The sequence below is a fragment of the Bombina bombina genome, chromosome 4, assembly GCF_027579735.1.
Source record: "Bombina bombina isolate aBomBom1 chromosome 4, aBomBom1.pri, whole genome shotgun sequence".
NCBI lineage: Eukaryota > Metazoa > Chordata > Amphibia > Anura > Bombinatoridae > Bombina > Bombina bombina.
The window spans coordinates 506,622,883-506,638,936 of record NC_069502.1 but is presented as its reverse complement, the minus strand read 5'-3'; the positions used below and the strand labels follow the sequence as shown (position 1 = coordinate 506,638,936).

Here is a 16,054-nt window from a genome sequence, read left to right as displayed (position 1 = left end):
TATCAGGTGTGCATAATTATTAGGCAACTTCCTTTCCTTTGGCAAAATGGGTCAAAAGAAGGACTTGACAGGCTCAGAAAAGTCAAAAATAGTAAGATATCTTGCAGAGGGATGCAGCACTCTTAAAATTGCAAAGCTTCTGAAGCGTGATCATCGAACAATCAAGCGTTTCATTCAAAATAGTCAACAGGGTCGCAAGAAGCGTGTGGAAAAACCAAGGCGCAAAATAACTGCCCATGAACTGAGAAAAGTCAAGCGTGCAGCTGCCAAGATGCCACTTGCCACCAGTTTGGCCATATTTCAGAGCTGCAACATCAGTGGAGTGCCCAAAAGCACAAGGTGTGCAATACTCAGAGACATGGCCAAGGTAAGAAAGGCTGAAAGACGACCACCACTGAACAAGACACACAAGCTGAAACGTCAAGACTGGGCCAAGAAATATCTCAAGACTGATTTTTCTAAGGTTTTATGGACTGATGAAATGAGAGTGAGTCTTGATGGGCCAGATGGATGGGCCCATGGCTGGATTGGTAAAGGGCAGAGAGCTCCAGTCCGACTCCGACGCCAACAAGGTGGAGGTGGAGTACTGGTTTGGGCTGGTATCATCAAAGATGAGCTTGTGGGGCCTTTTCGGGTTGAGGATGGAGTCAAGCTCAACTCCCAGTCCTACTGCCAGTTTCTGGAAGACACCTTCTTCAAGCAGTGGTACAGGAAGAAGTCTGCATCCTTCAAGAAAAACATGATTTTCATGCAGGACAATGCTCCATCACACGCGTCCAAGTACTCCACAGCGTGGCTGGCAAAAAGGGTATAAAAGAAGAAAATCTAATGACATGGCCTCCTTGTTCACCTGATCTGAACCCCATTGAGAACCTGTGGTCCATCATCAAATGTGAGATTTACAAGGAGGGAAAACAGTACACCTCTCTGAACAGTGTCTGGGAGGCTGTGGTTGCTGCTGCACGCAATGTTGATGGTGAACAGATCAAAACACTGACAGAATCCATGGATGGCAGGCTTTTGAGTGTCCTTGCAAAGAAAGGTGGCTATATTGGTCACTGATTTGTTTTTGTTTTGTTTTTGAATGTCAGAAATGTATATTTGTGAATGTTGAGATGCTATATTGGTTTCACTGGTAAAAATAAATAATTGAAATGGGTATATATTTGTTTTTTGTTAAGTTACCTAATAATTATGCACAGTAATAGTCACCTGCACACACAGATATCCCCCTAAAATAGCTATAACTAAAAACAAACTAAAAACTACTTCCAAAACTATTCAGCTTTGATATTAATGAGTTTTTTGGGTTCATTGAGAACGTGGTTGTTGTTCAATAATAAAATGAATCCTCAAAAATACAACTTGCCTAATAATTCTGCACTCCCTGTATGGCCTAGATGTGGAGGGCAAAATTAAATTAAATCAATAGCTCTAAAAGTAAAACGTTATCACCCAAGGAAAAGCTTTAGGTGCTCTAACATCGGGATGTTGGATAGCGAGGCTGTGCTAAACCCTGTTCGGGCTTTTGCTTGAGCACTAACCCAAAGGTGCGCTAAAGCCAAAGGTGGGCAAATACTTTAAATAGCATTGTCCTTCACTTGAAAAAAATACTATTTTTACTTAAAATATATATATATATATATTAGCTATATATCAATATATCCACATATAAAAATATGTTTTATATATATATATATATATATATATATATATATATAAAAAAATTTTTAAATGAACAAAGAACGAAAATATTTCAACTATTTCAGTTTTTCAATTAGCTAAAAAGGGATGTTAGCATTGTTAGGAAAGTAATATTGGAATATGACAAGCTATTTGACAGGGAAGGACTCAAAGGTCTATATCTACTGCATAGACAATACTGGGATTGTAAACCTATCATATTATTATCTATCAATTCTTGAGAAATCGGTCTTATCCAAGGAATTAATATTCAGTCCAAGCACATAACTGGATCACATCCAAGGATACTAAAGCATGGAAAAATTCTTTAGGAGATTGAGGCTAAATTAACTTTTCTTCAACGATGAAAATGACACACCTACCATGGATGCCAATAAAAAGAAAAACAACAAAACCTTTACACAAGGAAGTAATACCAAATTAGACAGCTATATTGAAAGTTTCCACCTCAAAGTGGAATCCCTTGACACCACACAACAGAAAAAACCCTATGAAACCTTTCAACCTTGGAAAAAAATCCATAAAAGGTTTAAGAAATAATAACATCATGACCATCAAACCGGCAGACAAGAGCGGATCAGTTGTGATTATGAACTTACAGGATTATGTCAGAAGGAAACAGGCAATTAGCTGACAAAATCTACTACGAAAAGCTTGACCTGGACCCCCTGGGATACACAAATAAACTCAGGAAATTAATCAAACCATTTCCTAAGCAAATCCAAAGTAAAAAATATGATCCCTCATAATCCTCATGCTGGTACTTCCTATATGCGCAAAAAAATCCATAAGTGAGAACCCAGGAAAACCAATAATAACAGGTATGGATAAACTTACTGAACAGATATCTGGCCTAGTGGAAAATACCCTAAAGTCCCTAGCTACTAACATTAAAAGCTTCATAGAAAACACCAATTATTTCTAAATAATCTTAGCCAGATCCAAGAATTATTTCCAAATACCATATTAGTTACCAAGCATATAGTAATATTGTACAGTATAGCAACATACCCCATAAAAATGGAATTGAAACCTGTTCAAAATTCCTCTCATTCCAAAGACACATACAAAACACAATACTATAAAAGTCACTAAAATTCATCCTCACCCACAATTATTTCAGTTTAAACAATAACATTTACTTAAAAATGACCAGAACTGTTATGGGCACAAAAATGGCCTTGCAATATGCAACCCTATTTCTTGCTGACCTTAAACAGAGTTTCCTAACCATTCACCCACAGTAAACCTCATAAATATTACGGCCAGAAAGAGAAGAAAATTTGCAAACATTCCATAAGTCTTTTAATTCATTCCATCCATCAATTAACCTTAAAAATAACTTTTCATACCACAGTGTCGACTTCTTGGAGTGCACAATACCCATAAACAAAGGGAAACTCCATTCGTCCATCTACAAAAAAACACAGGCAGATGTAGCTACATTCACAGCACCAGCTTTCATCCCAGTTATATCAAACAAGACATTTTCAATAGCCAAGCTATCAGATATTGTCAGATTTGCTCTGATAATGAGGACCATGATAAAAATCTAAAGACACTATCTGACTCATTCAGAGAAGTAATAAAGAAATAAAATCTGCCCTAAAAGTACCACACAAACAACTACCTCAATACAAAATGAAGGAAAGCACACACAAACTCTTTTAGTAGTCCCATACAACTATATTCTAGAGAACATATGCAAAATTATAAAAGACCTACAGCCACTTCTTGCAGAGGATACCACACTTTAATATATTTTTCCCCAACCCCCAATATTGGCATAAATACTCGAACACCAGTTGGACCTCATTTCACACAGACTGACCATTCCATTGAAAACCTCACTATTAAAATACGAAAATAAATCATATAAGCACCCAGGAACAGAAAATATTTGAAATGAAAATAATTACATTTTAACATGATAAGGACAGGACTGAATGTAGATTCCAGCGTTTTGTCACATTACCCAAACTTTATATAAGGTCACCCAACATCTGTCATACACCTTTGAACTCTTCCCACCTTGTCATATATCATATCTCTTTAAAACACTTTTTATACACTTTTTTTTTTTTACAATAAACCTATTTGTATATATATATATATATATATATATATATATATATATATATATATATATATATATATATATATATATATATATATATATAATTTTTTTTTTGCACAGTATATATATAAATATGTAATTAATACTTTTTTTAAAATTTGTTTTGTTATACTTTTATCAGCCAAGTCTTAATGTTTTTAAAACAAATTAACATCTTTTTTACTGCAATTATTTTTTAATAGCCAAACTCCAGCCACCATTTGCCTTATTTTGAGGAGCCAATCTGGGCTTTAGTCTGCAGACAACAAGGCTAGCTCAGTCATAAAGTTGGTATAAAGTTAATTGTTTTGCAGTGGCTGTCTGATAAAGCCAATTAGAGATAGTAATATTGCAGAATTAGCCTTGAGAAGTCAGCAAGGTGCGTTCTAAGTTATGAGAATTAGGAATTGCTCAATTTTCAGAGCTAAATTACAGGAAAAGGAAGCAAAATAAAGACAATATATTGCAAAGCAGTTTCAGTATGCATATCTAATCATTGTATATACAAATCTCATGGTGTTTACTGTCCCTTTAAATGAGGCTGCACAATCTATTGAAAGTATAGGGTGTGCTAAAGAGACATTATCTAGTATTTTTGTTTTACCTTGTACTTGTAATACCAGATTGTGCGATAATCTTAGCAAGGGCCCGCCATCATTAGTGCTCCACTTGTAATCTAGACCTCTAATTATTATTTTACTACCACTAATGTATATACTTTAATCAGAGGCATAACGAAAAACAGCTAGAACTCAAGGGAAAAGTCTCAGGTGTCCTCGCCAACTTTTAAAAGGGACATTACATTGCTGGGTACAACAACAGTAATATGATTACTACTCACAATGCTATGGGTTTTGCTTTTTTCCCTGCAGCTGTCTTCAAAGCTGTTCTCTAATTTTAACCCCATTACAAGCACTAATTAGTGAAGCTCTGCATCTTGGAGGTAAAATATTCTTGTACAATGAAACACAAGCAGTGCACATTTGCATACCAGTGACATTGTTGTCTTTGTGACAGGCTGTATTGTGGACTTCAATTTAGCAAGTACAATACATAGTGGGAGCTGTATGTGGTTGCAGTGGCTGCATTGTTCTATATTATCCTTCAGTGTTTGTTTAAACATGTTATGTAACTTTTAAACTATGTAAAAAAGAAAGAAAACAAAAAGCTCCTGCATTCTATTGTGCAATTTAGCCCAAAGTGCAAGGTACACTGGGCCAGTGCAAATAAAACAAGCTTGAAAGAAGGGTTGTGCAAGTGCAACTGAGGTGTGTGAAAGGGATCCAGCTTGTGAGAAGGGTTGGGTCAGTGGGAGTTAGAAGAGTGGGAGGAGTCCAGACTGTTAGAAGGACTGAGCCAATAGAAGTGGGAGGAGACCATCCTGTTAGAAGTGGTGGCCCAGAGCAAGTGAGAGAAGAGAGAGGGATCCAGCTTGTGAGAAGGGCTGGGTCAGTGGGAGTCAGAAGAGTGGGAGGGGTCCAGCCTGTGAGAAGGACTGAACCAATAGAAGTGAGAGGAGTCCATCCTGTTAGAAGTGGTGGCCCAGAGCAAGTGAGAGAAGAGAGGGGATCCAGCCTGTGGAGTCTTAGCTTTATGAATAGAATTGCTAATTTGGGAGAGATTCTGTGGCTGCATTCCAGTAAAGTAGAAAGAAGTTACTTAATTAATTTATAGCTGCTTTCTGCTTCTACTTTTGAGGAAATCCCACTTTGTTACATAAATAAAAATAGGGAGAATTAAAACTAAAATATACCTTTAGAAAGTGTGAGTGCCTAGTGTTTTCATTTACCCACTTGGCTACAGCACTGTAGCATTTGTGTTTCCTACAATATAGATTTTCACTGTATACACATCAAGAATGCACACATACATACAGATCGAAAATACAATTGTTGGCATTTCTTGTTAAATACTTTGTCCACAGAAAAAAACAAAATCAAAATCTTTTTATGGGGTTATTAGAAGACCAATTTTACATTTGTAATAGCAGTTTTGCAACTACATAAATGATGGTTGATGCATCTTTATCTATAAAGATCTTGTTTAGGAAATACATCTGCAAACATAACTCTGAAAACGGTAATTTTATTTGTGTTAGCTACAGAATAACATTTAAAGTTTGCCGCTGCTTCTTGCTTACTTTGCTTTCCCCAGCAGAGTTTCCCTTTCTCACAAGCTCTATTAATTTTTATGGGAGTCATCACGCAGCTCGCAGGGACAGACCGTGACATTTTAGAGAATTGCCCCGATGGCAGCCCCTCTAAGTGTCAGTGTGTGTTTTTGCTTCTGATCTGGTGAATGTTCGATACTTGTGCATTCTCTTTCTCTTTCACTCTATCTCCTATCTCTTTATTTTATAACCTCTCTTTCTCCCCATTTATGATGATCTCTGAAACCCTTTTCACTACTCATATCTTATTCTTACAACACTACTAACACTCTTTTATAGGCTGTTATCTCCCTATTAATGAGATCTAAGTACTTAGATTAAATGTAAATAGTTAAAGGGCCACTGTAAGTAAATATTTTCTATGCCTGTTACTAACTAACTACCCCAAATACGCTTTTTATCAATAGCATTTCATTAACATATCTCTACCGTATGTCAGAAATCTTGTCTGCAAATTTAATTGTTTTCCAAACCCACTCCTTGGGTATCCTTTGCTCTGTACCAATCTGTTTACAATACCTAGGTTTCAAAATGGCGCTTTAAACACAAAGTTATTGGTTTAAGTATTTTGAACATGCAGTGCTGAAAATAGTGGGCAGGATAACGTGACAGCATCGGCGAATAAAAGATATAACTTTTAGAATGTTATGAAACTTCGTTTTGGAGAAAATATAGGTCAGTAGGTTTTAATTAATGTTTATTAACTTTAATATGTTAGTTGTTTAGCTTAAAAATTATAACAGAAAGTAATCCTTTAACAGTACAGAGAATACATTTGTTTAAATTATTTTTTATGAAGCTGTCATTATCTGCACAGAACTTCCTTTAAGGGACAGTAAACACCTTGAGATTTTAGTATAAAATGTTTAGCTATGCATTGTAAAAACTTTGAAAACCACTTTCATTATTTTTTGTCTCCTTTTCATGTAATTTAGCTCTAAAAAGCACAAGACAAATTTCCCAGTGCTAACTCTCACCTAGATTACGAGTTATGCGCGCTATAGGGAATTTAATAAATGCAACAAAAGTTGCGTTATTTAACCCTCCATAGTGCTGCCATTACAAATTTTCAAACAGCCGGCTTGTGCGTGCAATATGATTGCATTGAGCTCCATACCGCACACAATCTAAGCGCTGTTTTGATGTGCTTGTGCACGCTTCCACCATAGAAATCAATGGGGAGAGCGGGTCAGAAAAAAGCCTAACACCTGCGATCGAAAAAAGAAAAGCGTTCAAACCTAACACCCTAACATAAACCCTGAGTCTAAACACCCCTAATCTGCTGCCCCCGACATCGCTGACAGCTACATCATGTTATTAACCCCTAATCTGCTGCTCCCGATATCGCCACCACTATACTAAAGTTATTAACCCCTATTTCATCGCACCCCACATCGCCCACACTATAATAAATCTATTAACCCCTATTCTGCCGCTCCCCGACATCGTCGCCACTAAATAAAGTTATTAACCCCTAAACCTCTGGCCTCCCACATCAGTACCACTAAATAAACCTATTAACCCCTAAACCGCCAGCCCCCCACAACAACCGAAATTAAACTATATTTTTCCCCTAAACCTAACACTAACGTAACCCTAACCCTAACACCCCCTAACTTTAACATAATAAAAAAAAGCTAAATTAAAATTACAATTATTAACTAAATAATACCTATTTAAAACTAAATACAAACTTACCTGTGAAATAAAACCTAAGCTAGCTACAATATAACTAATAGTTATATTGTAGCTTGCTTAGGTTTTATTTTTATTTCACAGGTAAGTTTGTATTTATTTTAACTAGTTAGTAAATCGTTATTAACTATTTACTAACTACCTAGTTAAAATAAATACAAACTTACCTGTGAAATAAAAATAAAAACAAAACCTAAACTGCCTTACACTAAAACCTAACATTACAAAAAATAAAAAGCAGTAAAATTACAAAAATTAAAAAACCTACCATTACAAAAAATATCAAACAAAATTATCTAAAACAATAAAAAGTATTCCTATTTTAATATTCTTTAAAAAACAAAACAAAAGCACAAAATAAAAAAAAAACTACCCTAGAATAAACTTCCAAGAGCCCTTAAAAGGTGCTACAAAACAAACACTCCCTAACAGTATACAACCCCCCACCCCGCAAACCCACAAAATAAAAATAAAGTAAAACCTAATCTACTCATTGCCCTGAAAAGGACATTTGTATGGGCATTGCCCTTTAAAGGGCATTTAACTATTTTTCCTGCCCATAAAAGGGCATTCAGCTCTTTTATGAAATGCCCAATCCCTGATCTAAAAATAAAAACCCACCCCAAAACAAAAAAAAAATACATTACACAAAATAACAAACAATTTATCAAAAAATAATAAAAATGATTCCTATTCTAATACCCATTTAAAAAAAAAAAAAACTACAACAAAATAAAAAAAACTAATCTAGAATAAACTACTAATAGCCCTTAGGGTCTTTTGTAGGGCATTGCCCTAAGTTAAACAGCTCTTTTACCTGAAACAAAAATTACAAAGACCCACTAACATTACAAACCCCCACCCCCCCAAACCCACAAAATAAACATAACAATCTAAAAAACCTAAGCTACCCATTGCCCTGAAAAGGGCATTTGGATGGGCATTGCCCTTAAAAGGGCATTTAGCTCTTTTGCATTGCCCTTTTACGAAAAGCCCAAACCCTAAACTAAAAAAAAAAAAAGTTTAAAAAAATGCTGAAGTCCCGCTTAAAGGATCTTCCTCTCAGTGGCTCCACCTTCATCCCGGCAGCTCCATCTTCATCCAGGTGGCAGGCGGCTCCATTTTAATCCAGGCGGCATCTTCTATCTTAATCCCTAAATTTTATTAGTGGTAGCGATGTTGGGAGTGGCACATTAGGGGTTAATGACTTTAATATAGTGTTTGCGATGCGGGAGGGCCTCAGTTTAGGGTTTAATAGGTAGTGTATGTGTTTAGTGTACTTTGTAACACTTTAGTTATGAGTTTTATGTAACAGTTTTGTTGCGTAAAACTCATAACTACTGCTCTCAGATGGCGAAACGGATCTTGTCAGTATAGGCTGCAATGCAAGCTTTTTAGCCTCACCACAAAATTTGTAATGGCTGCGCTATGGAAGTCCCATGAAAAAATGAAATGTTTACGTGTGCAGGACTGACATTGCGTTACAGGCTAAAAGGCTTGTGGTATACCTGTACCGACAAGACTTGTAATGACTATTTTTTCAGCGTTAAAACACGAACGCACAACTTGTAATCTAGGTGAATAACACTTATCTTTTCCTAATTGGAATGACCAAACTGGTCACTGCAAAATAATTCAAGTGATGCCAATAATGTGGCTGTGGATAGTCTTATCAGCTATGTACTTGAGTCCAGATTGGCTCCTCCAAATTTGCAAGTGGTTGGCGGTGTTTGGTTATTGAAAAACAAATGCAGCAAACAAGATATTAATTTGTTTAACATATATTTATACTTAACTGATATGTTATTCTATAGCAAGGTTACATAAATTACTTGTAATTATAAGGTGTTTACTGTCTCTTTAAGGCACATGTATTTGTGTGCTTACCCAATCTCAATGCAAGATATGCATTTGAAAACATCACAAACATACTTAAGTTGGATTGGTAAATCAAATTGTAAAACTTTTAGTGAGTTGTAACACCAAATAAACAAACACCAAAAACACTAGTGTTAAATATGACTGTTTTTTTTTTTCATACAACATAACATGATGGTCAGTTGTGAAGCTCAATATATTTAAGAAATATTATATATTTAAAATATATATTATATGTATAATCATTAGAGAGTTTAAAACAAGAACTAAGCAAAAACCACTTTCTAAAGTCTATAGCAGTTGTGTTAAATGGATATGACTCCCAGAAGGTTATATATTAACTCAAAAGCTATTAACTTGATTGATATATTTTGAATGTCTCCTCATAATATATATATTTCTTCTGAGAATCTGATATGTTAATTCTGCTGCTAGGGACTAGCCTGATCATGTTGCCCCTCAGGTGCTGAATGAGCTGATTAAAGTCCATGGAGAAATTTAAAAAGTATTTATATGTATTATGCAAATAGGAATTGGCATGACTTTGTAAGTACCAGTAAAGTGTTTAAGTCAGAAATGTTACTTCATATAGCAAAAAATGCCTAGAACTCTTAAACAAATGTAATAATTTGACAGAACATTTACAGTACAATTGTAAAATAAATCTTTGCTAAATATTCATATATATTGTGTGTGTGTGTGTATATAGTAGTGTATATATATATATATATATATATATATATATATATATATATATATATATATATATATATATATATATATATATTATTATTATAGCTGGCCTTGTCGTCAGCAGAGAAGCCCAGATGGGCTACTCCAGATAAGGCAAGTGATGGGTTTATTTTGGTTATTGCAAAACAACTGCAAAAACAGAAACAGTCTAGTCAAAATTAAACTTTCATGATTCAAATAGGGCATACTTTTAGCATCAAATTTGCATTGTTCTCTTGGTATTCTCTGTTGAAAGCTAAACCAAGGTAAGCTCATATGCTAATTTTGAAGCTGGGTTGAATGCCACCTTTTATCTCAGTGCATTTTGACAGTTTTTCACAGTTAGACAGAGCTAGTTCCTGCTTGCCATATAGATAACATTGTACTCACTCCCATGGAACAATCAACACTGATTGGCTAAAAGGCAAGTCTGTCAAAAGAACTTAAATAAGGGGGCAGTCTGTAGAGGCTTAGATACAGTATAAGGTAATCACAGAGGTAAATATGTATTAATATAACAGTGTTGGTTGTGTAAAAATGGGGAATGGGTAATAAAGGGATTATCTATCTTTTTAAACAAAACACATTTTCAAGTAGACTGTCCCTTTAAGGCCCAGTTGTAGACGGCTGTATAATTCATGTTAACCTTAAATTAAAAAACAACTTTAAAAACGTTTAAACAGTGCACTCCTCTATGCAATAGATTAAAAACTGCTATCTTGAAAATGTCATTATTTATAAACTTGTAGACAATTATGTAGACATTTTGAAGCAATGTTAAAAAATACAAAGAAAAAACTTTTTAAATTGATATAATTCAATTTTGTCAAGTAATAGACAACAATATAGATTTTCTTGTGGGATACGTTTCATGTTGGTAAACCTTTTTTTTAATGTTCACATTCAAATCTAGTGATATTTATTTTACTATATATATATATACTGTATATATACTGTTTATATATATATATATATATATATATATATATATATATATATATATATATATATATATATATATATATATATATATGCACACACAATCACACAGTATATGTATATATATATATTTATATATAATATATATAAAAAACAATGTAGCATATATGTAAATTGTTAATAAATTGTAAAATGTAGGTTTGCTCAATGAAATCTAAATATCAGGACAATGAATAGCTTGCTAGTGGTTATAATAATTATGTTGTAAATGGTAAAGTCTATGTAAACATGGAGGAAACGCTACGTGGTGGTTTCATGAATATCTGAATGTTTAACAGTTATGCTTTAATCATATTCATGAGATTAATTCAAATTTAATGACTTTTCCCCTCAAAATTACACTTTTTTTATGCCGGGTTGTGCATTTGACTATAGCCGCTTGATAAATCACCTGACATATTTGCCAACAAACAAAAACTGTTTTTCAGTTTTGCAATGCTGGTAAAATGTGAAGAAAACAATCTATAAGTGAGTTATTGAGAGAAAGCAACCATGTACAGCCATGCCAACTCAACCTAAAAGTTTTATTTGCTGTTGTGCAGTTAACTCCTTAATTTCCATAATGCAACACTGAATCAATTCTCTAATAAAGTTTGTCACCTCTTACCAAGTAGCATATAGTTGTATTTTGTGATTACATTTTATATAACAAAGATAACAGTTATTTCTAGTCTAAAATGGGTAAATTTTACATAAAGGCATGTGGACAAGGCTCCCACAGAGGGAACCTGTCCTCATGATTTTGGGGCTTCTGGTGTTGCAATAGCTACCAAAATTTAATATTACACAAACAAAAACTTGTGCAGCCTTGCCTCCTGACCTTGCACTATCAATTGCGTGTCACCTGAGCTTGTCAGTAATCTCAGACAAATGTGTCCAGAAATTTGACATATGCAATCTGTAAAGTTACTGACATGTGAAGAGACAGTGGTTGTAAGAAATGTCCCAAGAAATGTCAGAAATGAGAGCCAAAATTTGTACTTATTAGCAAGCTTATTTTTGTCTCCAGCTAATCATTATTCATAGACCCAGGATCTAAACATGCTATGCATGCTTATAATAATAAACTAAAATAAATAATCATGAAACATTTAACATAGAAAACATTTTACACAGCAGATATACAAAACAAAATTAGTAAAAAAAAATAAGAAGAAATTTCACTTACGACTTTGAGTGATCCCAAAGAACACAATAAGGTTTAAAAGTGCCCTTAAAAAAAAGAAAAAAAGAAAAATGTCATTTTCTATAAAGTTAATATAAGAAAATTAGTACAGTAATTATGCTAGACAATACTTTACTATAATTGAAACCATACAGTCCTGTACCCCAAACCAAAAAGACAAGTTTTAGCTGTCAAAGTAGGGTAAGGGTAGATTCAATCAATATTGTAAAGGAAAAGGAATACGTTAGATAAATTGTGAAAATAAAACAATAAAAGTTAGTGTATAGATACTGAAGAAATTGAGGGTGTTGCTTCCACTTACAATCTAGAAACAGCTGTGATATAAACAATTGATGATCTGATTATGCAGAATAAAAAAATGTAAATTAATATGGGTTAGGGAGATATGAGCAGTTCGGGAAGTGGGTATCCTTGATAGTGCATGTAACATGTTTTAGAAGTGATAAACTTTTCTGAATAGATTAATGACTCAGAGAGTGTCTAAATATTATAAGAAAAGGGAGTTAAAAAGTATAAAGGCAGCACAGGAAAAGACTGATTGGTGAGTGTGTAAAGCAGTGATAGTGAAAGAGGAGTAGATCAATCAATGAGTAAAGGAGGTTATTAGTAGACATGTGCAATCAGAGTTTGGAAAAATTTGCATTCAACTGAATTTTGCTGATTTGTTGAGTCATCGGATACAAAACCTATAATAGCGCGAGGGCTTTATTAATGGGAAGAAAGTGCAGAAGACAGACATTGCTGGAATGGTGACTGGAATGTATTAAGAGTTTTGATATTCTTTGAAGAGGCTCTAAACACTTTGCAATTGTAAGATAAAATGTTTAGTTATATGCAGTTAAACAGCTTTGTAATACATTTAAATATGTATTTGCTATAATTTTCCTATAATATAATTCTGGGCTTTCTACTTCTTGTTAAGAGAGGAAATAGAGATTCCAAATAAAACATTGTATTCCACACAGTCACTGGTTGCACATTCTTGTCACCAATTTATAATTGTTCCTAATTGGTCTCAGCATTCAAGACGACCTAGATTACAACATGGCAGCACTACTTTATACTAATATTTAAACAACTAATACAAATACAAAATACATCTACATATTAATTTCCGGCTAATTTTGCTTTAAATACATCATCCAAGATAACATTAATTTAGTCTTCAATGTTCCTTCTAGGAAAATCCCTTTGGTGTTTGGTGGGCCATAAGCTGCTAGGAGCTTTATTTATGGTGTGTCATATATTGAGGTCTTTAGTGGTGGGAACTGTGCTTAGCACATATATCTACCACTGGTTCTTCATTGCTAGAGGGGTCATAGTAAAAGGATAACTGTAGTGGGAGTCTATATTAAGACACAATGTCATTGAACATAATAGTTGTCACTATAAAAACTCAGTTATCATTTTTGTTATTCTTCTACCATTATTAATATTTATATTTGACTTCAAGGATTTAATCTTATGCATGCATTAATTAATAGTGACAGGTTTTCTGACATATACTACAAATTGTAAAATAGAAGAAAGAGAGGGGTGCCTCATGTGTAGAATCACCAAACCAAAAGAGCCGAAGCTTATGCACTCGAGCCAAATTGGTACTCACATTTAAAATAAGCACTTCAATGTGCTAATGGAAGCAGACTTACATAATCTGGTGTGTCAGTACACCCACTACAGGATAACTCCGCCAGGTGTGTCTGTAATGGAGAGTCAAGACAACAAAGGAAACCACATTTGCAGATCAACCAAATAGATGGAACAATGGAGATAATTATGCCAAATGGGTACTCACAATGTCCAATAGCACACATATGTGCTGGTAGATGCAGACTGATAATTTCAGGTTCGGCGTATCAGCTCACCCACTCCAAGTGTTGCCAACGATATGGTCCAAAAACATGATAAATGCACAAAACAGCCCAATATTGGGCAATGAGAGGTAAGGTAGATACCACTATACTTGTGTTACAGTGAAAAACATTTTAATTAAAAAACTAAAAACAATAATTGAAATTAAAAATTTAAATATTAAAATAATATAATAACAGCAAGTGGTGGTCAAGGGGGTAATCCCCTCTAATGCAACGCGTTTCTCAGCACTGAAGGGCCGTTTACTCAGGCATGTGTACAACTTACCTCTATCCTGCTATTTAAACCTTTATGCTACCAATGCACAATTGATTGAAGAGCAACACCCACAATGGGCGTGTCCATAAGACACATGTTATGCATTAATCCAAACAAACCAAGCATATCATTCTTATAAGATGAGGAAAAAGGAGGCTGAGTCCTGGAGTCAATTTAGTAAGAGTTTATTATGGAGCAGACTTCAGCATATCAGGTGAGCTCCTATCTTACGCGTTTCGCGCATGGGCACATGCGCTTCATCAGAGAATGAATCATATCATTCTTATACATAAGGCATTGTGTTTAGAATATTCAATGACATCATCATCATTATCCTGTTAGTTAGTTCAACTTTAAGTTGCAACCATATCTATCTCCACCATAATGAATTTCTCTGTTACCACAGCTACATTCCCCATTATTTCTATATTTTTGTTTTTATTAAAATGTACCTATCAGTTTGATGTCATATATTAACTGAGTGTTCTGTATTTCAATAAAGTTGTCTCATTTTAAACAGTCATCATTTGATGTTATTAATTTTATTAAGTTTAAATTCGTTTTGGGCTCCCTTTCTTTTCATGTACCATAATTGTTTGTTATGATTTTAACTCCATTTTAAAGTTCCATCCTATTTATGAAACAAAAAAGATTTGTTTTTTATCTTAATGATGTCCATAATGCCAGATTAATTAATTAAATGCATGTATTGCTACAAACAAACAAACATTACACTTCCTGCTATACTTCTATAGTTAATGGCTAGTAGCCAATCCTCACAGACTTAACTCTATGAGCAGGTCATATCGACTAATCATAGATGAGTTCTCATTTTAACAGTTGTTTATGACTGGGCAGACCGTTTTAATAGGTAACCAATCCCTAGGACTCTATTCTTATGTCTTGATAAATGTGTGTGCATAATGTATAAATAAATTTAACTAAGTGGAGTGTGTAGTCAATCATTAATATCCATCTCATTGTGTGTCCTTAAATATAAATATGATTAAGTGTAATATCTACAGAATTGCACATACCAATAAACGTAAATTAACCCTTTGTAGTAATGTAACCGTTATTATCATCTAATAGTTTTAGTGTGCAAAAAAGATAAAATGTCTTCCAGTATACAAAAAAGTATCCCTTTGTGTGTATATAACCATAAATCTGTATATGTATGCCCTGATACTGTATATTAATGCGTGCCATCTAAACTCATGATATATACTAATCAATTCCAGTATAATTAACCCCTAGTGTTAATAGTTATAGTTTACAGATAAAGAGAATACCTGTATTCCAGTTAATATAAATAATCCCTTTTTAAATGAAACCATGAATCTGTGTGTGTATCCTCAGACACTGTGTATTAGTCCCTTAATGTTAGTGTAACCGTAACTCTACAGTGTATATAAATATAAATATAGACGATTCTTCAATCAGT

At 34.0% G+C, this 16,054-nt stretch overlaps 1 protein-coding gene across 1 annotated transcript in view; it reads right to left on the bottom strand.

Moving 5' to 3' along the window:
- ADGRB3 (adhesion G protein-coupled receptor B3) overlaps positions 1-16,054 on the bottom strand; it is a 1,326,607-nt gene that overhangs the window by 468,422 nt on the left and 842,131 nt on the right. The window contains exon 16 of the mRNA XM_053710414.1: positions 12,463-12,506. Within this exon, the coding sequence (XP_053566389.1) occupies positions 12,463-12,506 (44 nt within the window). The remainder of the gene's footprint in view (positions 1-12,462; positions 12,507-16,054) is intronic.